Source organism: Lutra lutra, chromosome 4 (assembly GCF_902655055.1).
Source record: "Lutra lutra chromosome 4, mLutLut1.2, whole genome shotgun sequence".
In the NCBI taxonomy this organism is placed as follows: Eukaryota; Metazoa; Chordata; class Mammalia; order Carnivora; family Mustelidae; genus Lutra; species Lutra lutra.
Genome location: NC_062281.1, coordinates 119,351,929 through 119,377,080, shown reverse-complemented (window position 1 = coordinate 119,377,080; position 25,152 = coordinate 119,351,929). Strand labels below are relative to the sequence as shown.

Below are 25,152 nucleotides of genomic sequence, written 5' to 3'. Positions count from 1 at the left end.
ACAAAACAAAAACAGAAAACTTGACCAGTATAATTAAGTTCTGTGATATGCACTGAGACTTTGACTATGGTCTAACAGTAGTCAAATTTTATGAACATTCTGTATGTACAAAATTCTCAAATTTTGTGTATAGGCATTCGATCAAGCTTAATTTAATTGCCTTGTTCAAATCTTCCATATCCAAATCTTTGTGATTTACCACCTTCTATAATGTTAAAATCTATGATGATAAATTTGTCAGTTTCTCTGTGACAATGTCACTTTGCTTTAGTGCACTAGAATACAAGGATATATATACAAGGATATATATACAAGGATATTAACTGCAGCAGGGTATCTTGGCAAAAACCCTAAAAAGAATACTTCTAAATGTCTATCACTAATGAATTGGCTAATTGTATGAAATATTATATTGCCATTAAAAGCATGAATTTGTTCTATATCTATTAACCTTGAGGGAAGATCATGTCCAGTGAAAAAGGCAAGTTTCAGAATATGTATACTGGGATCCCATTATTAGTAAACAAAACAAAAATCCGTCTGTGAACATGTTTCATATGTTTGAATGAGAAAAAAGGCTGTAAACATCACTTCCTCCTGGGAGGTACCAGGGAAAGAGCATTAACTTTATTTTATTTAAGGAATTTGGCAATTTAAGGAAAATCTAGTTAAAACAAAAAGTGACGATCAATACTCACGAAATCTGATAGGAGGATATGCCATGAGAAAGAAGCAAGTCATAAATGCTATGATATGATCTTACGTGTTATAGTGACATGTACACGGTAATATAAGGAAATACCTGGGAATACATACAAAAAATCAGTATTATTACCTTAAGTGTGAGGCTTATGGGTACTTTTCCAGAGCTACACGTATTATTTGCATTCATTTTATATATGTATATTGTGTGTGCAAAAAAAATTTTTAGAAGATATGACGATAAAAACACTATGGATCCGGGGGTGCCTAGGTGGTTTGGTTAAGTGGTGTCACGTGGGGGATGTGCCACAGGGAATATGAGTTCCAGAGAGATGAAAGTAGTAGCTGGGAAGGTAGGCAGATTATTTATTCTCTTTAAGCTCTATCTAGGAGGTTGAATTTTATCCTGAAAGCAAGTGGGGGGGACTACTTAAAGGCTTCCAGTTAGAAAGTGACATGATTTGAGCCTTTATTCAATTCTCTTGGTTGCATAGTGAAGAAAGAATTAGCAGGGGCCAAATCTGGAAGTGAGCATACTAGTTAGGCGGTTGTAGTCCTTTAGTTTAAGAGATAATGGGCCTTGGAGTCTGGATAATAGCAGCAGGAGTAGAAAAGGTTGAATAAACTTGGACTTATTAATTTGGTGGTGGGAGGCCAAAGAGGATTCCAGTTAGATTTCCAGATTTCTGGCTCGGGCAGTTAAAAGGTGGTGGTCATCCAGGTCCACAGAGAATGCTGGAACCATCACTGGGGTATGTGGAGATCCAAAATACTATTATTTCCCATTCCTCGGTTCCAGGAGGTTGACAGAAAGGCCAGGAATGGATGCAGGGGCTGACACCCACTTCTGGGTCTCCCGCCCCATTTTTCTGAGAATAGTGACAGCTCCTGCTGTACGTTTCTTCTGGTCTATCCATTCTTTCTGCTCTACTGAGTTAGGCTTTTCTCTTAGCCTCTTCACTCCCCGCTCCTCATAAGTGCATTTGCAACAGAGGATCAATTTAGGAGGAAGTCACAAGGAAAAAATTACACCATCCTGATGGTAGAATTTAATGATAACCAAACAAGACAGGCATTAATAAATTGGTATATATCTTTTTTATTATGCACAGATAAAGGACTTAAAACTGTGGTTATCAAAACTATACATCTAAGCATGTTCATAAAATTGCCAACACATTGAACAGAGAAAAGAATACAACAGGGGTGTTCAAACTGGCCACAGGGATTTTAAGGGTACTCTTTTTACCCAGATAGATGAAAAACAGCAACAAAATCAGGCTCACTCAGGAAAAACCAGAAGAGAGAAGTATTGTATTTGGAAACTGATAATAGTCCTTTTTAGAAAAGCATCTGTCAGTTTCATGAACAACCCCCAGATAAAACAAACAGGAAAAAGGTCACACACACACACTCATCACCCAACAAAATGTGCTCTGTTAACACACCCGGCAGTAGAAGCGTCACTCACACCATGAGGTAGTTACAGTACGAAAAGGCTGGCACGCGTGTGCGCGCCCCCTCCCCCCACACCCACAATCATGCCCACTACAGAACACACACAGAAAATGGGTTTACAATCTTTTTACAGACAAGGAAAAGACCATCTTCGTTTGTGTAGAAAATGCTATAGAAACAGCTCAGAGTGAAGATGTCTCTAACTCTTAAAATACAGAGTAACTGCTGGTAAACACATGTTGAAAAGCGAGAGGGCATTACACAGACCCTCCGCCTTCCTTTAGAGCATTTCAATAATAGCTTTAGCTTGAACAACAAACAAAGCCAAATGGTCTCTGTGAATTAGGGTGTAGCCTGCAGAAGTAACGAAAGACTTTGTAGACAGAAGCATTTAACTGGAATATAACAACAGTTTTAAAGAAACTTGCAGAACTTGTTATAAAGTATAGCTTGTATTTTGTATTGAGACTGTGAAGTATGAAGCGATTGAAAATGTTGTAATAAGAAGCTAGGGAGATAACACTTTCTTTAGAAAGGATTTTTTAGAGACATTTCTGAGATACTTAATGACATTCACTCTCCAATTAATACGGGATCAGGTTTATCAACACAGATTCTTTATCTAAATAATACTTCTGACAGTAAGACCTAAACAAATAAAAGGTGATCTTTTTCTTCCTTTTAAAATCTTTTGGTTTGCATCTATAAATTTGTAAATTAATTTTAAATTATTTATAAAATCATTGGCAATGTAGCATCTCTCTCAAAAATATACATTTAAATATAATCACAAAAGGTTTTAACCCTGTCCATCTGAAGATTTGGATCTTTTAATATCTCTTAATGGCTAATTTTCTTTTGTGTAGGATGGAAAGGGTTTTTTAAACAGCAAAGAACTGATCAAAAGAATTCACAGTAACTGAAATTAAACATTTCATATGGAGTAATTTAAATTTATCAAAAACATTTAAATATATCTTTATACACAAATTTTTGTAGTAAAATATAGCTATAAGTGATTTAAAGACTCTAGTCTTCTTTGAAGACATCTTTAAACTTTTTTATACATAGAATATGCTAAAACAATACATTCTGCTGAAGGTTAGAAAAAGCGCATTATTTTCAAACACAGGTAGCATCATCTAAGTCCTCCATTCTGATACCCTTGTGTTAAAAAGTTAACTGAAGGAAATAAATTCTCTAATCTCATATCTTCATTTGTATGTGGAAATCTGCAAAATTTTCAAGAAGTTAACGTAGACAGCCTGGAAATCGTTGCCCTCAAGTAATCTTTCTTTTGGTTCATATTATCCAGATTGAATATCTACACTTCTCAGAGTATTACTCTATGACTGAGTGACAAGTCTGTCCTATCAGTGACTAGTCGGATCTATCAGATCATATCAATGACTCTCAGTATCTCCACCTACTTATGTGCCTTATGGACACTGCCTTCAGATATTGGGTGATATCAACATTTCCTATTTAGCGTTCCATTCAGAGAAAGAGGCACAACTTCCTTATTTTAAGGGTGGTGAGATTTGTTTATGAGTATTTTGGGGTAGAATCTAGCCTTTCCTGTTTGTAGTTTTCAGAGTCATTTTGGGGAGAATTCTGGAAAAAAGTATTTACTTGCAATGAAGCTATCCTCAGTAGTAAATTAATTGGCATGAAGTTTCCCTCTGGCATTTTTTTTTTTTTCTAACACAGAGGTATCAGTTGAGCTTATTTTAGCTGCAAAGTGGCATCATATTATTCCATTTTAATGAAATCCACCTCAATTCCTTTTTGAGTTTGGAAAATATTTAAGGCAAGAGAACTAAAGCAGTCCAAATGAGTGCCCTTTTCCAGATCTCAGCACTCTCTTGGCAGAACTAGTGACCGTGTTCAGATAACCAACCGGAATCCAACAGGATCTGCCGTGCATGAACGAGAGATTCGCATTTTACAAAAGGGTCTATTAAGAAGGCTGACATGTTTTGAGAGGAAACACTAATTCTCCCAAATAATTTAAGAGTAAGTTCCAACTTGGAGGCATAGGACATTTTAAAAAGGGGAATGAATTTCTTTTTAACTGAGAAGATGAATGTGCCAAATGACACAGTGTATACCTGTACTTGCATATACATTACTGTGCAAATTCCTCTTCTACTTCAAAACTAAAGTTGCCCCCACCTATAGGTTAGTTTTTTAGAACACAAGGTCATCAATGGGCCCAAATCTGCAGTCCCAGAATTTTGGCCATTTCCAATTTCTAGATGCTTATAAAGAAATCCCAAATTTGCATTAAGACATTTTCTCAATCGGTGTGTGAGTGCGGGAGAAGGGGGAAGCTGATGAAGTTATCAGCTTGGGTTTTGGCCCAGGGCACCAGAAAGGAATGTTGCTGTGCTGTGTGTCCGGATGCAGTCCCTGAGGGCAGCACCCATCAAGCCGACAACATCAGCCCCCAGAGGGTGTGACAGCAAAGTGAGAAGTGTGCATCCAGAAGGTGCAAATTAGACTTGGAGGAACACACTTAGAAAATCCTGAAGAACTCCTTTTGTCCTACATCTTGGTTCAGTTACATAAGAATCTTTGGCCATTATCTCCTCACGGGTCCTACCGTCTGCTTATTATCCTCTTACTGACTCCTTGCATCAGGGTCAATCTCAGGGCCCCAGTTTGTGGAGAGTCTTACCTGGACAAAGCAGCATTTATGAAAACTGGCATGTGTTTCACATTGAAAACCCCCAGGCCTGTGCGGGGCTAGTGAAGGCCACCACCTCGGCTTTCTCGCGTGAGTTCTAGTGTCTTACGGAAGTCCCGGGGTCACATGTGTATTTGCCCTGGGGGAGGGGGGTGGGGATGAATACAACAGGTGGTCTTTAGATGGAAATCACTCTCTCTTTACAAGGGCACGCCGCGAGGTCTTCCAGGCCCGCATGCGCAGTGAGGGCCCCGGCTAGGCAGCGCTGCTGCTGGAGCAGGGCGTGCTCTGCGTGCTGCCGATGCTGTGGGCCGCGCTGCTGTTTTCCGAGGCCGGCGGGGAGGTGGGGACTTGCTGCCTTCCTGTGGTCTCTCCTGCGGTGAAGGAAGCAAAGGGACAAGGGACAAAGTCACTGACAAGTATATTTCCCCGTCTGCCAGCAGCAGGCAGAAGCAAACCGACCAGGCCTTACAGAGAAAGTTGCTGGGTGCGCTGGTTTGCTTGTTGTTCTTACGGCCTCTTGCGTAGCCAAGAGAGAACGGTTTTCAAGCGGACTGACAGGCAGTGTTAGTGACTCAGACCCTGACAGAGGACACCGAGTCCTCAGGATTTCAGTGCCTCGGATCTTTGAAGAAAGTACCACCATCTGCCCCCAGAGCCTAGCCCCTGTACTCAGGAACCAGCCCGTCTCTTCTCACAGAGAAGTTTGCAGGGTGAGACCTTTACACTGTAGCAAGAGAGACCTGCCGTTTTGGGGGCCTTTTTCTGAATCTACTTGTTCAAACTGCGGGTGGGGAGGCTCGGTTTTGCCGGAGCTGTAGCAGAGAGAGCTGTGTGTCCCAAGCACACAGCCCACCCAAGAAATGGCATTTAGGGCAAACTGCCTCCCAGAAAAACCTTTTGGGGAAAGAGGTGAGCACATGGGGAGTGTGGATACCAGGGAACCACATCCTCCATCCTCCAGTTCACTGGGGGTGCAGCGAGAATATCTCCTAACACATGAAGCATCCCACTTTTCATGACATCCCACTGCATTTTAACGAAGCACGTTCCTTGTGCCAAATGTGCAGTGCTTCGGAGGAGGAACAGGAACCCCCGGGGACACACATGGTTTGCATTTAGCCCTGCAAAAGGCCCTAGAGCGAGATCTTTTCTTCAGCGAAAATGGTCTCAGGATAGCCCTCAGAAAATGGCTCTGCGTAGGGAAAAGTGATCAACGCTCCAATGAAAAACACTGCATGTTCTCCGAAGTCGCAGCATAAACTTAATAAACTTATGGTCAGTGGTCTCCCTCCCCTCCTCCTCCAGTGTGGGAAGCCCCAGAGGGCCAGGTCTGTTTATGAATGAGCCTCCTCTTTCCTGTCCTGCTGAAACACACAGCTACCAGCCAAAGAGATAAGCAACCCTCTGGCTGCTTCATTAAAAAACTCACCAAAGGCGCTACCCTTCAAGGACAGGATCTCAGCCCCTCACTTCCATTCCCTTGCTGGGGCCCCTCAAAAGACTCTGCCAAAAAAGCAGCTCTGGGAAATGTAGACCAGGCTCGTGCCCTTGCATCTGGTTACAGGTTTCCCTGCCACCCATTTCAGAAACCACACAATGAAAACAGACATCTGCATCAACCTCCAGGCATTTTTACGCTCACTGCATTATTTGGCCCATGCTGGATTTCCTCTGATTATCTTTTCTTCTGGGATTGGTGGGATAGAGATGGGATAGGGGGTCAATATGCCTCAGAGGCAGAGAAACTTTATTTTCATTCTTCTTGGTTTCTTTCTTTCTTTCTTCTTTCTTTCCTTTCTTTTGGAATTCTGTATTTTGGACCCTCCCCAGCATTGCCCTCTACCCTGCATGGATGTATGTAATTAAAGATGGGGAAGTTTGCCTTATTGACAGTGACTTTTCTGCCAGAAATCCACTTTCCCCAGAGTGGGGGCTTATTTCTAGAGGGAAATCAAATCTTTTAGCTATTCTGATGTCAAAAACCAAATGAAAACAAAAACCCCAAAACAAAAACAAAAGCCTCCAGAGACCTGAACAATTCGTGATATATTTTAAAAATTCAGCTCCCTTAAGCCCACATGTTGATCCACACCCAGCTGGATCCTTATGTTATCAATTAGAAGGACAAATGTGGCTGTGCGTGAAGCGCATTTTGAAAACACATTTTCTCCATTTAAACAGAGGATACACCAGAAAAGCAGAGGAATCAACACTTCACCTTCACTTTCTGGCTCACCTGGACTTCATTTGCACAGCCTGATAGCAGCTAAAGCAGGATGGCCTGGCCTCATCTATTCACAACAAACAAGTGTCTCATCCAGAACTGGATTATTCCGAGTCAGGAAAAGTGCCAGTCCTGCTCCCTGACCAGGAAGTCTGAATATTTGCTTTCTGATGTCTATTTGCCAAATACAATTTGTTGCCATGCCAGTTTATTTTAATCAGTGCCCATTAAAAAGGTCTTTCAACTCCCAGTTTTGGAAACTCTTGTGCTAATGTAAAACACTGTCCAAAATGAAAGCTCAAAACAAAGAATCCCCCTAGAGTCAAGATTGTAGGATGCATTTCACCATGGCGGACAAGTCAACTTAACCTAATAATCTACTGACTTCAAAATAGCATTATATGCTGACAGATGGTAGCTACACTTGGTGGTGAATGTTGCAGAATGTATAGACCTGTAGAATCACCATGTTGGACACCTGGAACTAAAATAACACTGTGTCAACTATACTTCAGGGGGAAAAAAATGAGAACAACAACAACAACAACAACAACAACAACAAAAACCAGTCTACTGACTTTGAGCCAATTATGTGCCAAGACAAGGAGAATCTTTATCTGAGAATATTCCCAGAAATATGGAAAATACCTTCTTCTACCGTGGTGACTGTTTTCACATGTAAGGCATGAGATTTCTCAATATAACCAAGTTATTAAAAAACTTCTACCTTCTGAGAAATTAAGACAAAGTTTTTCATTGTCAGATGGAAGGTGGTGCTACAGAAAAAAATCACCATGAGAAACAAAGTTCAATGTGTAGCCACTTCTGCTTAAAAAGCCAGTGGAGTTCCCCTGGGTTTTCTAAGCTGGGCCCTTTGGTTTTCTGCTATCACGATGACCTCTCATTTCTTGGGGCACTGACTTTCTCTAACACATCCCTTGGGTGACAAACACAACCGCCCTTCTTCTGAGAAGATGGGCCGTGAGGACCGCAGGACTAAGCAGGGAAGCCCCACTTAGCAAACATAAGGAGTCCAAGGAAGGATCCTTTCTGCTCATAAACATCAGAGTTGGCCATCAGAAGAAATGTGTTCAGTCTTCACATTTTGCTCCTAAAATTTCACACCCCACTGAGGAAGAGAGATGTGGGGAGGAAGGACAGTAGAGGAGGAGGCATTTGGAGGAGGGTGGTTAGAACTAATTTGACCTGGCTCATTTATTTGCCTGTGGCTGAGCTCAGCTATTGGCAGAGATGCTTTCAGAAATAGAAAAATATATTTCTTAAGGGATAATCTGTTTTATTTCTTTAGCTTGGCATGGAGTTGTCCAAATCTGATTTCTTGCCACCTCTCTGGCAGTCTACTTTACAACTGGATTCTTATCTCTGCGTCTTTCAGCACAGCCGGGCAGGTCGTGGGGAAGAAACTTTATCACAGAAAGATGTGAATAACACGGAGAGGCTCTATGGGTAAAGAACAACAGAAGAATTTTAAAGGAAGGTGAGAGGAATCTCAAACATTTAGCCCAAAGGAGAATGTTTGCAAATATCACCCAAAGAGGATTATTATGAAGAAGAGCAGACAGCTGTTCTTTCTCTCTTGAGGGCAGATCGTGAGGAAATCAGTTTAAATGGTAGCAATGAGGATTTAGGTCACAGAGAAAAGAACTTGCTGATTATGGGGATTGGTTAGTTATAAGGGGAATTTATGGAATCTCCTTCTTGGAAGATCCTTAAGCACTGGATTGAAAACCAGATGCCGGGGGTGATTTAGATTTAATATTACTTGGTGTTAGGAAGAAAAAGATACTGTCCACTAGGCCTATGTGCTGCTTGCAGTTATGAACCAACCAATGTTTCAATCTCTTGATATCCTAACTGTAATTACTTTTACAAGCTTACTCCTGTAAGGAGAGTGACCTAGACTACCATTAGTTTATAGAAATTGTCAATCACTATCACTTTCAAAAATTGTCTCTCCCTACTCTCCAAGCTAAACGACTTTCCCTCTGCAGGCAAACTCAGCATGAGGGGTAAATTTGATGTTGTTATCATTTATGAAGAAAGGGGGAAATATTCCAAGCCAGGAATGAACGAACGAACGAATGAATTTTTAAGATTTTATTTATTCATTTTTGACAGACAGAGAGCACGAGCAGAGGGAAAGGGAGAAGCAGGCTCCCTGCTGAGAAGGGAGCCCGATGCGGGACTTGATCCCATAGTCCTGGGATCATGACCTGAGCTGAAGGCGGACACATAACCAAATGATCCACCCAAGTGCCCCCCAAGGCGGGAGTTTAAAAGCTTCAAAAATATCCTATCTCTTTCTTTCTATATTCCTGCAGTATGGCCAACCTATGTGCACCCGCATTTTGGTTTTCCATGGCTATCTTTATTTTTTATTTTTCTTAAAGATTTTCATTTTTAAGCAATCTCTATACCCAACATAGGACTCCAACGTACGACCCCAAGATCAAGAGTCACCTGCTCTACTGACTAAGCCAGCCAGGGCCCTTGTAGCTATCTTACTTTAACTTAGCGTGCGCATGTGGCTGCGAATGGATCCTGAAGCCTTTACAGTCACACCAGAGTTCCCAACCCGATCGCTGGGACTTAGTCTCTTGCCCCCTACTTCAGTCACACCCATCTTGCTGCTTCTCTCTTCACCTGGACTTCAGGTGAAGAAACTTCAGACTTCTAGAAACATAGGAAGCCCAGGCAGATGCTCCTAATTAAAAGCTCTTACCTGACTCGGATAAACCTAAGGACATGTTGACTTCTGCTTTTTAAGAACACACAGTATGTTCATCTGAGGATTGCTGAATAGAAGCCTGAGGGATTAGGAAAGACACACCTAATTTGAGACCTCAGCATTTTAATTTGCTCTGTGAAATGCAGCATTCCTTCCATTCTTAGTTTTTTTTTTTTTTTTCCTCTGCCTACACATCTGAGAACCCTTCAGTATCTTACATTTTTGTAGCACTTGGGAGTTCAGAAGACTTTTCACACGTATTCTTAGTTACTTGTTCTTACTGCCAATAACCCTGCGGAATAGGGATCAGGTCTATGTTTACTAAAAGGAAACATGGTTAAGGTACCTGGCTCAGGTAACAAGACTAGCAGTGAAACTAGAGCTTCAAGTCCAAGGGTTGTACAGACACACGTGGAGGGTGGCCTCTCCCAGCGCCCCTGCTTTTCCTTCTTCCTCTTGTTATCATCAGAGTTTGAGTACATTCTGTCCAGGGGCCACAAGGCAAGTTAAATAAAGTATAAAGATAAATGATGACAACATTTAACCCATCCTCCTGCATGGATTTGTTTGCAAAAGGAAAGTGTTTTAGTTTGGCGAATGGGGAGGCACAACTTTAGAAACTGATAAACAGTGATCGGAAACTTCTCTAAACTACAAGTGGTCTAATTCACTCTTCTTACGGATGAGCGATTGAAATCATTACAATCAGGTTATCAAGAGACTGAGACATTAACTGGTACAGCATTGCAACCTACACATAGGCCTGGAGGAAAATCTCATCAAAATTAAAAGGCATAAACCTGCAAGAAAGAAGAAGAAGGAAAACAAACAAACAAAGAAAACTGGAAATGGAGACCAAAGCAGTAAAATACTGGAAGCTGGTAAAGAAATGAGTGAGTGGGGGCGCCTGGGTGGCTCAGTGGGGTAAGCCGCTGCCTTCGGCTCGGGTCGTGATCTCAGGGTCCTGGGATCGAGTCCCACATCGGGCTCTCTGCTCAGCGGGGAGCCTGCTTCCCTCTCTCTCTCTGCCTGCCTCTCTGTCTGCTTGTGATCTCTGCCTGTCAGATAAATAAATAAAATCTTAAAAAAAAAAAAAAAAAATGAGTGAGTGACCTAGCAGATTTAAGAGAGTCAGAACCTAAGCCAACAGTGAGAGAAGCCGAGAAACAACCAAGTTATAACCCAGAGCCCTCAAAAACTCAAGAAATGGTGGCATCAGATACCCCAAAAGAGAGAGTAAACAAGGTGCTGCAAGCACTGGGGTTGGCTGACTTCCGTATAAGCAGCAGTGAGATTTCCCTAAGTCCCCTTCTTTACTCTGTCTGGTGGGACCCTACCCTTCCTCAGCGGGGAGGAACACAGGAAGTTTACTCTCCAGAAGATAAAACTGAGAGTCTGATCAACACCAGGACAGCGGAGAGCAGAGAACCCAGCTGAAAGAGGATTAAATGAATGTCATGGACATTGAATGCTGTGATCCCCAGAACACAGACAGCCAGATCTATACCTTCCAGGAGGAAAACCTGAGGAGCTCAAGAGGAAAGATCTAAAGATGGGTTATCAGGAGTTCTTTGATAAAAGGCCTAGTCAGATCACCCTAAGGGAAGTTCACAATCAATATATCCCATCCACAAGCTCAGAACTTACTCATTCTTAAATAATCCTATGTTAGTATTCTCAAAGAGATAAGATATTATACCCATGGGATAAAAATAGGGTATATGCTTTTAATTCATAGGAAAAATGTTTTGGAATTTAAAAATCTGAATACAGTATTTAAAAATTCAGTAGGAAACTAAAAGATAAAGGTGAAGAGATCTCTTAGAAATTAAGGGAAAAAAGTAGAAAGCAGAAAAAGGAAAATTAGGGATCATTCAAAAGATTTTTTTTTTTTTTTTGAGAGAGAAAAAGGGGGTGGGTGGGCAGAGGGATAGGGAGATAATCTCAGGCAGACTCCTGCTGAGTGCAAAACCTGATGAGGGGCTTGTTTGCATGACCCTGAGATCATGACTTGAGCCAAAATCAAGAGTAGGATGTTTAACTGACTGAACTACCCAGGTGCCCCAAGAGGTTCAATTCCAAATAGATTTCTAGAATGTGGGAGAACACAGAAAATAGGAGAAAACAAATAATTCTAAAAATCTTAATGCTCAAGGACAGGAGTTTCTGGACTAAAGAACTCAGTTAATGCCTGGCATAAGATATGAAAATACACCTAAATCAAGGACTGTTGTAAAATTTCTTCCAGAAAAAACCAAACCAAACTAAACCACAATAACATAAAAAAACAGGCCAGGAATCTGAATGGCTTTGAGTTTCCCAAAAGCAATCTTCAGAGGTAAAGGTCAATGAGGAGTGCTTCTAAAGTTCTGAAGGAAAATTATTTATGACCTAGAATCCTATACTCTGTCAAACTACCTACCATGTGTTTGTATAAACTGAGGATATTTTCAGATATGCAAGGTATGACAATCATTTACTTCTTATGTGCCTTTTCCACAGAGGAGGAGGAAGACATGGGAGAGATGACACAGGCCATTCAAAACTCCAAAGTGCAGGGAACGCCCAGAACGGTGGTGAAAGAATGTAAGACAGCAGTGTCCAGAGAGAGTGACCAGTTCAGACAGGAACAGGTAAGAAGGCTCCAGGAAAGATTTAGTGAAGGAAAGGAATCAGCAGAAGATCTGTTACCTGAATGTGTTAAGAGATTGAGTCCACTGGCTGAGAGTCAACAGATGAATTAGTGAGAAGTATACAGAAAACTAAGCTAATGTGTGTGGGGGGGAAGATAATCATTAATTCTAGGGAAAATTAAAGGTCACGCAGGAATGGGGTGCCTGGATGTCTCAGTTAAGCGTCCAACTCTTGGTTTTGGCTCAGGTCATGGTCTCAGGGTTGTGAGACTGAGCCCCACATTGGGATTCCCTCTCTCTCTCTGCACACAGCCCCCCATGCCCCCACTCACATGTTCTCTCAAAAAAAAAATCATGCAGAAGGAAAATGATATTACATAGCTAAACTGTGCTTAGCATTTAGGTAGTCATAGCAATGTAAACAGTAAATAGTGATCAACCCCAAATTTCAGCATAATTCTGTCAGGAGAATGGTGGGGATAGGGGAGCAATCAGGGGCATGAATGTATAACTGGGGCAGAGGGATGAAAAAGAACTAAATTCTCCATTGTAGGAGGTGGACAGAAAAGGCCTGTAACTGGTAAGTTAAGAAGTAGTGCTATTATACTATTATTTTGATATATGGATTAATGTCCAAAATAATCAGCTAAGAGTCATAAACAGTGCTCTGAGGAGCAAGAAAAGGGAGTGAGGCAGGAGGGGGCTCATGTTCTTCACAGCATGAACAGCAGTTCTTATAGAACTATTTTAGCCTTTAAAATATATGCAGGTACTACTGTGATAAGATTAGAAAATTTGACGAAAAAATAAAAGTAAATACTTTTGCCCCAACCTCAAAAAACCCTTCATGGACCACAGGTTTGGGACTCTTGAACCAGCAGGGCTCTCAGGAGCATCAAGATTCTATGGCTCCTTTCTAGCACAATTTCCATTCCAACGGCTCCTTGAGAACGTAAGCTTCAGGAATGGAGTTTTCCAAACAGGGTTAAAATAGCTTTAAGGATGCATCCCTCACGATGCCCAAAGCTATGATATGAAGAAGTAGGGACTCAGCTTTCTTAGACTCACACACATTCCAGGTACGTAAGTAGATATCCCCAATTCAAACATGTGACTTGGTTTTGTGCTCTGTGTTCAGATGGAACAGAAAGCGTAATCAAAGAGAATCTGTCTAAATTAAGGGTTGTGTTTGACACAGAGGCAGATGCTGCTTGAACCCCCAAATTATGCCACATAAGGTCTGCGTTCCACAGCTTATATTATTGTGGAAATTGAATGCACTGAGTCTGTGTTTGTATACACATATCTCTCCACTGGATACTGCATTATGATTTCTCTTCATTTAAACTTGCTGCTTCGCTGATCCAGGTATGAAACCAGAGGAGTTCTGGACAGGATAGTGCCACTGGGTTCTGAAGTGAGCCTTTTTCACACTTACGTGATGTTGGTTTCTCGTAGGAGAAGTCTTTAAAATGAACCAGAGGCTATGGCTATTAGTAAAAATTCATTCTGAAGCTGTATCACGTGTGATGCTAGCAGGGTTAGAGCCCCAACAACAGTGTCTATAAACCTTTTAACTTCCAAATCAGTGTAATTTATATTGCTGGAAACCGTCACAGGAAGGGTTTTGGGTTTTGTTTTTCTTTCATCTATTTCCAAGCCTATTTCTATATTAATGAAATGTAAAAACTCCTCCCCTTCAGTCTCTGGTTTGTGGGGGGAGGGAGCAGGAACAATAAACCTGGGAATGTAATGAGCAAAGCAATAAAGGGCGTAAAACCACACTTTGCTTTTTATCAGGTTTGTGAGCTTGGCTCTGCACAGGAGTTGGGGATTGTCAGCGTGAGTTCAGTGGGGTGTGTGCCAAGAGTGAGGGCCATGTGGTAGCTGGACTGGCCTCCTGGCCTGAGATGAACTCTCAGGGTTTGAGGGTGTAGTTCGATGGCCAAGGCGAGTCAGGGCTCAGTGGGCACATGTTAAGCCCATATAAAATCCTCAGGGCTATAGAGTCTTTTTGGCGTAATTTCAAGTTCATTCCCAACATACAGCAGAAGCGGCCAACAGTCCTAGAACCTCCCAGCAATGCAGGAGATTGGGAAAGACTGTGAGAAACAGCTAGTCTGAGATCTGAAAGTGTCCATATTCCCGTGACAAATTATTTACTCTAAAATGCTACTCTGCAGAACGCTTTCTCTTCTGGTGCTTGTATGAGCCATTCCCAAGGAAGAATATTCCTAAACCGATTCACAGACATTTGTATATCCTCAGAATCATTACATTTAAGATTAAGAGTCTTATTTTTCTCTCTCTCACATGAAACGGACCTCCCTCAAATGTCACTGACTAGGAACAAGAATCTGAGAACTCAAAGCCCCACTATTACACTCTCCTTAACTTTCGCTGTGGATTGTGTGACTTCCCCAAGCTAGGCACAAAGGACATTTCCTCCTGTCACCTGGAGGATGACATCTCCAGACTCATCTGGAGGATGCGGTATTTGAAGTGAAAATTCTGGTAAGGATTAAGATATGACTTCTCAAAATGCCCTTCTGTGCTTCTCCTTCCTTTAAAGCAGTCTTCTTTTCAGCTTGTCTGGTTGAATGGTCCAAGGTAAGGCCAAAGATGAGGGCGTTCATTGGTTCAGTGGAAAATTAATGAAATTGTTTTTTTTTTTTTTTTAAGATTTTATTTATTTGACAGAGAGAGACACAGCAAGAGAACGAAAATAAGCAGGGTTGCGGGGGAGAGGGAGAAGCAAGCTTCCCGCAGAGCAGAGAGCCTGACGCGGGGCTCGATGCCAGGATCCTGGGATCCTTACCTGAGCCGAAGGCGAGATACTTAACTACTGAGCCATCCAGGCGCCCCCAAATTAATGAAATTCTAAACAGAAAGGCCATGGCCTCTGATTGATCAATCAAGCACAATTTACCTGGGTTCACAGTATAAATAGCAAGGACCCAAGGACATAGAAGCCCAACTAGCTCACTAGACATACCCCCAAATGCATGTCTTTCTTTGCTATATCCATCTGCAAGGAAACTAAGAAAGAAGCAACATAAGGGCAGTCTATTTGTTTTTTCCCCACTGCACTAGACTCCCCTTGCTACACCTGCCTTCTCTACTGGTATCAGAATAGGTTCTCTGTTCAGGCCAGGTTTCCAACCTTGGGATTGAGGAGAAGGGGCAAGGGAAGGGGTAGGGGGTGGGGGGACACATCAGAATTTTGGGGAAAGAGGAACACAGCTTGAAAACAAATGCTTTGTTTCACCATTTTTATTTTTTTGCAATTCATGAAAATTTGTTTTTAAAATTTAACTTCATAGAAGAAAGACATGAGAATTTTATGCTTATCAAAGAGGACATGGCATGGGTTTTAAAAGGGTCAAGAAATTCTAGTTGAAGTCATGGAGACTGGGGACTCTGGTGGATAGTGCTCAACCTCTTAGCAAATATGGTAATAAAATCTTAGCTTCCTTTCTCACTTCCTGCCCATTCATATGTCTGTACTGAAGTCTTGAGCTTTGAGGGAAGGGTTTATATTTCCAGTTTGTCTACATCAATTTTCTTTAATTAAACCCTAACCACAAAATAGCTTTATTAGTAGCTAACCTTCACCAACATCTCAACGGCAATTAGCGTAGTTTAAACATTCCTTTTCTAACGGTGCTTAAAGCAAATTATATTTTTGCAAAACCCAATTGATGCCAAAATATGTCCAAGTGCAAACTGTGGGAATGACCTTTCTCTCGTTTGTTATTATTCCATCCACCCACCCATGCAATGAAACACTGAAACGTCTGCTGTGTGGCAGACACAGGGGACGCATGCGGACTAATACTCAACAGTTACACTCACCTGTGTGAGAATAAATGTACCACAAGGCCCCCGTCAGGAGTGCTCCGATCACAAACGCTGCAAACGCAATGCCCATCACGGTGAGGGTGTCCAAACCATGGAAAACTGCTACAAGGAAGGGAAGCCAATACAATGCTTTCAGTGAGTCTGCACCAGATGTTGCAACTTTGTATTTGTTTTACAAGCACTGTCAGGTTGGGCACAGACTAAGAAAATGAGGCCAAAATGAGAATCCCAACCAAATGCAATGTATCTGAAACTTGCACATTTTTTTTTCTTTCAAAATGATCAGATTTCCAAGATAGCTTCAATTTGCAGGTTACATCCTCAATCTGAAGATGCTCTGGAAACTGAAGTGAGCTCCCATTATCAAAGTGTGGCACAATGCTTCTTATTCATCAAACACTTGCAACAATGAGACAAGGAAAACACAGAGATAACACATTTCAAATACTCTACAAATACATTTTCATGGACACTTACAGGTATGAGAGATAATAGGAAGATGGGGGTGGACAAGGAGGAAACGTAAAGTAAGGAAGGACCAACTATTCCTATAGAGTCTCATATTTCAGTGGTCCCCTCAGATCAAACCCTCCATCTTAACAATTCTGTATTGCGTCATTTAAAACAACCCACTTTTTAACACTTTCCCAACCGTGATCTTTCTATGAGGGGGGACGGAAATACTTCTCGATGTGGAGTGATGTCAGTTTTATGGGCAGCAAAACATATAAATAGAACCAATTGTTCCTCCACTTGGCAAAGATGTTTATATTTGAAATTAATTCCAGGCCACAGAAATAGAACATTTCCTTTCCTTTAAGAGAACTACGTTCTGTGAATCACTTATAAGAAGTTAAAATCAGCTTCCAAGAGATGGGATTTTCAGCAGAATTTCTAAGGTGTCTATTTTTAAATTTAAATATAAATTTAAGGTATAGGATCTCCCCACTATCTCAAACCCATTTCTATGCTCCTCTTGAGTCAGAAGCGACTCTGGCTGATCTCTATGTAAATTAAATCTCTTTGCCTTTCATCTTACTTCAGTGTAGAAGACCTAGTTATATAGACAAATGTGACATACATAACCACCCCTGCTCCGAGCAGCCCCACAACTTGTAAGTATGCCATGCTATTGAAGATTCTGGAATTTTGGAATTTCCAAGTCCTGGTGGCTACTTTTCTAGCCATATGCCCTTTGGTGTGTTAACTTCTGGAAATGGACCTAGCACTACTTCACCTGCTGAAGGCAGGGAGTGAACAAAAGGAGTTTGTAAAAGGTTTGGGGACCTGAGGAAGGAATATGAACTGGGAAGAACTCTGGAGGTTAAGATGAACCAAACCATCCACTCAACTTAATTTAGTCTGTAGGTATGCCTTTTTATGCTTACAGATGCAAAACTGGGGCAGGATTGCAAGTTTTTAGTAAAACTCTGAAATTCTAAAAATGGAGATGTCATTTATGAAAATCAGGGTGGGTCATCTCCCATGTATCTCTTTGTAGGTTCATGATACTCTTCTGTTATACTGCTGAACTAAGGCACTTAATTAAAACAGTGTAGTGCTTTGCATAAAGAAACTCGTCAGACTGTTATGTGTATATGATGAGGTCAGCCATGGAGACTAATCTAGAGAGCTGTAGGGAAGAATTCTCCTCACAAGGCAACAACATCATCTAGAAGAGCTCTGGGTGCAAAGCCAGAAAGCCCAGGTTCTAGTCCTGCCTGAATGCCAGTTATAACCATGGGCAAGTCACTTAAATATTTTTTGGTCAGAATTTCCTTCTGCATAGAGTGACAAAATTGGCCCACATAAATCCCAATGCACCATTTTGGAGTAGTCGGTCTCTTTTCTTTATTTCTTACAAGTCTCCCCTCCTCGCCTTTCCTTACACACCCCCCTTGGACCCCCCTTGGACTAGAGATTGTCTCAAAGACACAGCAACTATCTTCCTTTAGCAAGTAACTACTGTCGATGACATGGAAAACAAAACACTCCCAGAGATGTGAGTTAATGCTTTTAGATCATAACTGATAAGTATGCAAATAATGAACTCTCTCCAAAGCTAAGTAAGTTACTACCTTCCCATTAAGGCCACACATGCCAGTGGGTCAACAAATTCATATTTAAAAGTGGCAGGCAGAAAAAAAGAAAGAGGATGAAGGAAGGACAGAGGAAAGGAAAAAGTATGAGATTACGAAAAAGGGGGAGACAGGGATTGAGAGCAGAGGTCTTCTTATCAAAACTCAAAGTTTGCCAAATGCTCCATAACCAATTCATTTTTATAAAAAGCCCAGGAGGCTTCCTTTCAAAAAAGATGGATAAAGACTTACGTGGAGAAATTGGACTTGGTTCCTTAATGCCTGGACCTGTTTCTGGAAAAAAAAAAAACACACACACACACACACACACACACACAAAGAAAAACTTGATATATTCCATAGAGAAACCAAGTTTTAAGCAAAAGTTCATCACAATCTCAGCAGGGATTGACATGTTCCTATTTGTTAATACTCAGTGAAAGTGTTGTCAGTTAACCTCTTTAGATGTCAAAACTTTAACATGGCTACTCAGAAATGTTAAACATTGCATTTTGTTAACAATCAATTATACAGCTTCTCCAAGTTGAAGAAAACTTGAAGGCAAACTTAAGGAATTTGAGTCTGACAGCATCTGTGTGTGTGTGTGTGTATGTGTGTACACCTTTGTATTTATTTATAAGAGGATTCAATACCTTTAAATACCATATTTCTCCAGTATATTCATGATATTTTTCCACTTTCAAAAATCTTTTAATGTGCACAAATTTTGTGGGGGCGCCTGGGTGGCTCAGTGGGTTAAGCATCCCACTCTCGTTTGGCTCAGGTCATCTCAGGGTTGTGAGATCGAACCCCACATCAGGCTCCACGCTCAGCTCAGCAGAGTCTGCTTGGTTTCTCTCTCTGCCCCCCTACCCCTCGCTCACTCAAATAAATAAATAAATAAAAATCTTTAAAAAAGTATACATAAGTTTTGTAAAAGTATCCTTATTCTTCTTTCCTTAATGCCATTATCCTATAGTTTAGCTCTTTTAAAAAAAAATAAAAAACTTATTTATTTGAGTGAGGGAGAGAGTGCACACATGCACTGGGGGAGGGGCTGAGGGGATGGGAAAGGAACAAGCAGACTCCCTGCCGAGTGGAGCTTGACAGGCGATCTCAGGATCATGACCTGAGCCAAAACCAAGAGCTGGGTGCAACTGAGCTACCCAGATGCCCCTCAGCCTCTTTTCATCAAACATCTACATTATTATAGAGCTTCCCTAACTGGTCTCCTTGTTTCCACCCACTGCCCCTGCTCCTGCCCTAAATATTTCCTCCTCCATATTTTCCCTCAGAGTGAATTTTCCAGAGCCCAGAGTTGATAATGTTATTGTCCTGATTAAATTGCTCCATGACTTCCTGTACTCATAGGGAAAAAAAATCTAAACTCAAGCCTGGTACACAGAAGTTCTGCTTTCCTTCTCTACCAGCATATTGCTAGCCTCCTTTCCTAAGGGCCCTTCACCCATACTGGGCTCCTCATACTTATTTAAACTTCCCAAATTCTCCATGCTGCTTAGGTTGTCACACTTTGCAAGCCATCCCCTGAAATACCCTCCTCCCCCAGACCTGCTTATTGGTATTTTCACTGGGAGGCCTTCTCTGACTCTCTCAGTGCCACAACCTCCACCCCAGCAGGGCCGGTCTCTACCCATGTGGCTTACTCCATCCCCCGGTTGTCCTTCACAAAACTCCGTCACATCCTAATTCTCTAGATTCTTCTCTGCCCTGAGGGCAGGGTATAGTTCTTACTCATCTGGACATCCCAGGGCTCAGCCTAGCAAGGAACAGGCCTGCCAGAAATGTTCCGTGAAGGATGACTAGAATGTTGACGTACTTCTTGACAATGGAGACAACAGAAGGAACTGGGAATAAGGCTATACAACAGTGCTTATATACTCTGACATTTCTATAATGCTTTCGTGTTCAAATCTCATTTGAGGTTCACACTAGCCTGTGAGAGAGGCAGAAAAAGAATTCTTATCACTATTTTACAAACGAGCATCCTGAGACTCTGCTATCATGTGACTTGCCCAAGGTCACAGCTGGAAAGCATCAGCGCAGGGGCTGAGCCCAAATTCCCGATTCTGCTTCGTAGGCTACATGACTGGGGAGTGTCGCTCTGTCCTTAGCAGGGGAGCACTGATTAAGAAGCTTCTTGTGACTCACTGTGAGAACAGCACAGATCAGGGAACGGTGTATTATGGCCCAATACTTATTTTTACATGCCTTATGAATTAAGAGTACATTTTGTATTTCTAAGTGACTGAAAAAAAACCCTAAAGAATAATATTTTATGACATATGAAAGGTATGTGAAAGTCAGACCTATTCCATAAATCAAGTTTTCTTTGAACATAACTATGTGCATCATTTGTATACGTCCATGCCCGCAATGCTGTAGGAGCAGCAGGGGTCATCAGGGCACGGCCTGTGTGAGAGAGACAGACCCGAAACACTCCCCAGCTGGCCCTTCCCAGAAAAAAGGTGCTGCGTCCTGGGACAGACTCTGACCCTGCCCTTTAGAGCGGCAAGTGATGAGTGTTCTGCACATACCTTTCCACCTTCATTTTCATTCAGTGAGAAGGAACACATACCTTGTGTCGGAATCCACAGTGGAGCAAAAGACATTGTGAAAAACTGACCAAACCAGCAGCGTTTGAGATCATGTTTACAAAAATAAAGAAGCTACGTAGGATTGTAAATTCTCGGGATTAACCACCTCAGCTGGGCTGCCTACATTCCTGCAGCCTGGGGGGAGTGGGTCCAGCTCTAGGGGAAGCAATGCCATGGGATGAAGCAAAGCCACCACAATGGAATGGTGCCCCCCAGAGTTGTGCAATGTGGTGGTGCCAGGGTGAGGATATGTTCAGGTTTTAAAGAGAATTACTAAAATTAAAATAACTCTGAAAGCTTTTAAGGAAATCTTTTTTTTTTTTTAAAGAAAATATAATTCAGGATGCAGAACAATCACCAACTACAAAATAACACAAGAGACTGTCTCCTAGGAGTCTCATCCCATCAGCCTATTGGCAGAGATAAAATAATGAAGGTGATGCCTTCCATTTACACATGTGTATAGTGTTTTACAACTGACAAAAAGCCTTCTCTTAGATTTTCTCATTTTAACCTCCCAAGAATCCTATGAAGTAGGGGTATCTCACCACAAAACTACTTCCAAGAAGCAGTGGTTGGATTCACTGAACTAAGTCCAAAGGCATTTAAAGGTCTCTATAGTCTTCATCATATGAGAAATATACACACTTCTGGGAAGAGTTCCATCCAATCGCCCATGGCTGAACTCTGTCGCTCAGAATCCCTAAGTGGTTTTAAATAATGACTCTCCCCTGAGGAGACCTCACATGTGAGAATGTGGGTTTTAGAGCAAGGCCTGTGTGATGGATGGCATTGTTTGAAAATTCTTAATGGATTTAAGCTATGATCTAATCCCTCTCCCCCACCCCAAATAGGGGCCTTCTCTCAGAGCTAAATAGAAACAGTTGTTGCTTATTTCCCCTGGGTGAAGTTTCTCCATAAACAATAACAAGTACAAGCTGCAGCACTGAGGTTATAGGATTTTATCCTTTTTTTTGTTCCCAAAATCCCCAATAACCCCTGTGTATGACTAGGGAGTCTGATCTCTACCGGAACCCTAAAACAGAGTTGGCGCGCTGAAAGGAAAACAGGGGAACACAGCAATATTTACTTTTGGTTTAAGGGTACAATTGTAAGAAAGGAACCCTTGCTATTGCTGCAAAGATACTGTTAACAATAGAGATTTATTTGCAGAAAGAACAAACTATAATCAACATTCTGAATTAAATATCTTCATATACTCTGGAGCAAAATTCGGTCTGCCTCTAGAACCAAATTTCCCTCCTCAGATGGCTGGGCATGGTTTTCATAAATGGGATATTTCTGGGGTTATGCATGAGTAATAGACCACAGCTTTTAGCCTCCAGCTTTCAATTCAGTTCTCCTAAACATGGTAGATCGAGCAGGCCCACGGGGAGATAAGGTGTTTACTCGGTACCTACATCTATTGGTGTTTGGCAAAGAGAGAGAGAGAGGGAGATCAAGAGGCTAGAGACTCAGGAGGCCTCTGTGCAGATCTCTTTTAACATACAGTTTTTACTAACTTCATTGTAATCAAACCACTTCTCTGGGTTCTTTCAATATTGATGGCATTCACTCTAATTGTCTGGTCACTCCTCTACACCTTTTCACTTGATTGGTGGTTCTTACCTAGGGTGATTTTTGCCCCCTGGCACCCCACCAGGACATTTGGAAATGTCTGGAGACATTTTGGGTTATCACAATGGGTAGTGGAGGGGTTTGCTATAGGCACCTAGTGGGTAGAAGCCAAGATGCTATTCAAAATCCTACAACGCACAGGACAGCCCTCTACAAGTTATCCAGCTCAAAAGCATCAATAGAGTCAAGGTTGTGAACCTCTGCATGACATTGTGAAGGCCTTACAGACAAGGTAATGTGTTTACTATATGCCTAGCATATGGCAGGTACCAATAAACATTTTTTGGAATAACCATAATTGTCATGTGTATCGTAATACTGCGTACATCTCCCCAAAACCAATCTTCATGCTGCTTTCAGGGTAGTCTTCCTAAATGATCTGATCATTGGTTCCTTACCCAAGAGCTTTTTTTTCTTTTTTAAGATTTTTTTTTTCCTTCTAAGTAATCTCCATACCCAACACGGAACTTGAACCCACAACCCCGAGATCAAGAGTTACATGCTCCCCCAAATGACTCAGCGAGGAGCCCCAATCTCTTAGTGTTTCTTAACTTTCAGAGGTGCCATACTGGAATATTTATGGATGAGATGACATGTCTGGATTTCCTTCAAAACAATCCAGGGACAGAAAGTGAGAAAACAAGTTTGGCCATAAATGGGTAGTTGAAACCAGGAGAAGGATTCATGGGATTCATTCTACAATTCTATTCTATTTTTGTATATATTTGATATATATATATTCCAAAGTAAAAAGTCCCTACGGTATCCCTCTCCCTTGGGTAAAGACTGAATAACTTAGTCTGTCCATTAAGCATTTCTACCATCTTTTTACTCAGCTTCTCCTCATCTCTACCTCAGCCTGAGGACAAAACCTGGCTGGGTGCATTAGAGTATTTTTGTTCTGGAAAAATCAAATGTGTTCCAAAAAGGAACGCCTCTCTTGGATTAACTTCCAACTGACGTTCACAACTTTCCCTTTCATTCCCCTTCCACCCCGACTCCCCCCAAAAAACCCAGTTTGGCTGAGAGGTTAAGAGGAAGGAAAGGAAATTAATATTTACTGAGTGCCCATGATATGCCAGGTGCTGTCCTGAGCACACTTATTTTTAAAAAGTTATGTAGTGGAAATTCAGTATTTTGAACATTTAACTTGCTAAGAATTACATACCATACGTAAATCATGGCATATTTGGGGATGATGTTTATTGTCCTTTCTCACTCATTTTTTTTTTTTTAATATGTGCCCTGAATTTCAGAAAAATGATCACTCTTCCCTTTCACCATTCTCAAAAAACTATCACTGACGTGGTATAGCTGTTTTTATTGTGTAAGCCCTAGTGTTCTCAAAGGCCACAAAACTGCTCACAGCATCCAAAGCAAACAGCACTAACATGCCTATACTTCAAACTATTTCAGAAAATATGGTAGGATGGCACTACCTCAACTATTTTAATTGTTTTGCCATAAACCATAATATGCATAAAGTATGCATGTTTTCTGGGCTGTTTTGTGAGTTACAATTCAAAGTCACAGAACTTCTAAATTTTAATACTCCCTTAAACAGCTTACATTTCCCCCAACATCTTACCCTTTGAAGAACAGACATGTTTCTTAAAAGTCTTCATCTTCTTTTCAGTTCATAATCAATTAGAGTATTTGGGTGTGAGCTTGAATGCCAATGTGATACGTACGGCATGAACAGGAGGCGGAGGTGGGAAGAGGGTGTGGAGAGATGACTATGTTGCTTGTAGTTTATTAAAAACTAGAATCAACCTCCACCTAGCACAAGGCAAAGGGTTTAGGAAGGCACAAACTAGAATCAGAGTGCCTGGATTTGAACCACAGATCCACCATTTATTTATATGTGGTGTGACCTTGGTCAAGTTACTTAATCTTGCTTTATACTTGGCTCGCAGAAGGGCTATGAGGATTAAATACGAGTATCCCCACAAAGGATTTAGCACAGGGCTTTGTACTAAGTAAATGCCAATAAATGTTAGATAATCACAGTTGTCATCTCTATGACTATCATCACCACCCGCACCACCATGTTGGAAGTTTTAGCAGCAAAAGAATGTTAACCCAGTGCTGGTTCCCAAAGGACTGAGATGGCGGATATGTGCTGCAGAAGCACAGGCAAGTTCCATTAAAAATGGTGGCCCAGAGGAGGGACCCAGAATTGGTCAGTCTTGATGGCCTATTCTCTTTGTCCACAGAAGGAAGAAACACCACCTGAAATGTGTCCACGCCATTGGCTTTGGGAGCTACAGAGCAGCTCTCTGCTTGGCTGTGAAGCTGATACCCAGAGACTTCAGCTGCTGTTGCCCCAGAAAACCCAAGTGTTAAAAAAATAAGCTGGACTAAATGACCTTGAAGACCTGGAACTTTGGCCTTCAAAGAGTACCAGTGTGGTTCAAAGGACAGTGAAATATCCCACTGCTTGGGCAATTTTTACCCCCAAAATTCATTCTGGTAAGAGATACTTCTGGAGATACTATGGAG

The 25,152-nt window shown here is 41.5% G+C and overlaps 1 protein-coding gene across 4 annotated transcripts in view; it reads right to left on the bottom strand.

The window, feature by feature from the left end:
- Positions 1–1,781: 1,781 nt before the first annotated feature.
- TGFBR3 (transforming growth factor beta receptor 3) overlaps positions 1,782–25,152 on the bottom strand; it is a 199,181-nt gene continuing 175,810 nt past the window's right edge. Inside the window, exons 15-17 of one of the 4 annotated variants that reach the window (XM_047725460.1) lie at positions 18,650–18,685; positions 16,314–16,421; positions 1,782–5,223 (exon numbers count right to left, since the gene is read on the bottom strand). In XM_047725460.1, coding sequence (XP_047581416.1) covers positions 5,105–5,223; positions 16,314–16,421; positions 18,650–18,685 — 263 coding nt within the window. In that variant the 3' untranslated portion in view covers positions 1,782–5,104. Of the gene's footprint in view, positions 5,224–16,313; positions 16,422–18,649; positions 18,692–25,152 lie in introns of all 4 variants that reach the window. The other 3 variants (XM_047725461.1, XM_047725458.1, XM_047725459.1) reach the window with 3 other exon arrangements.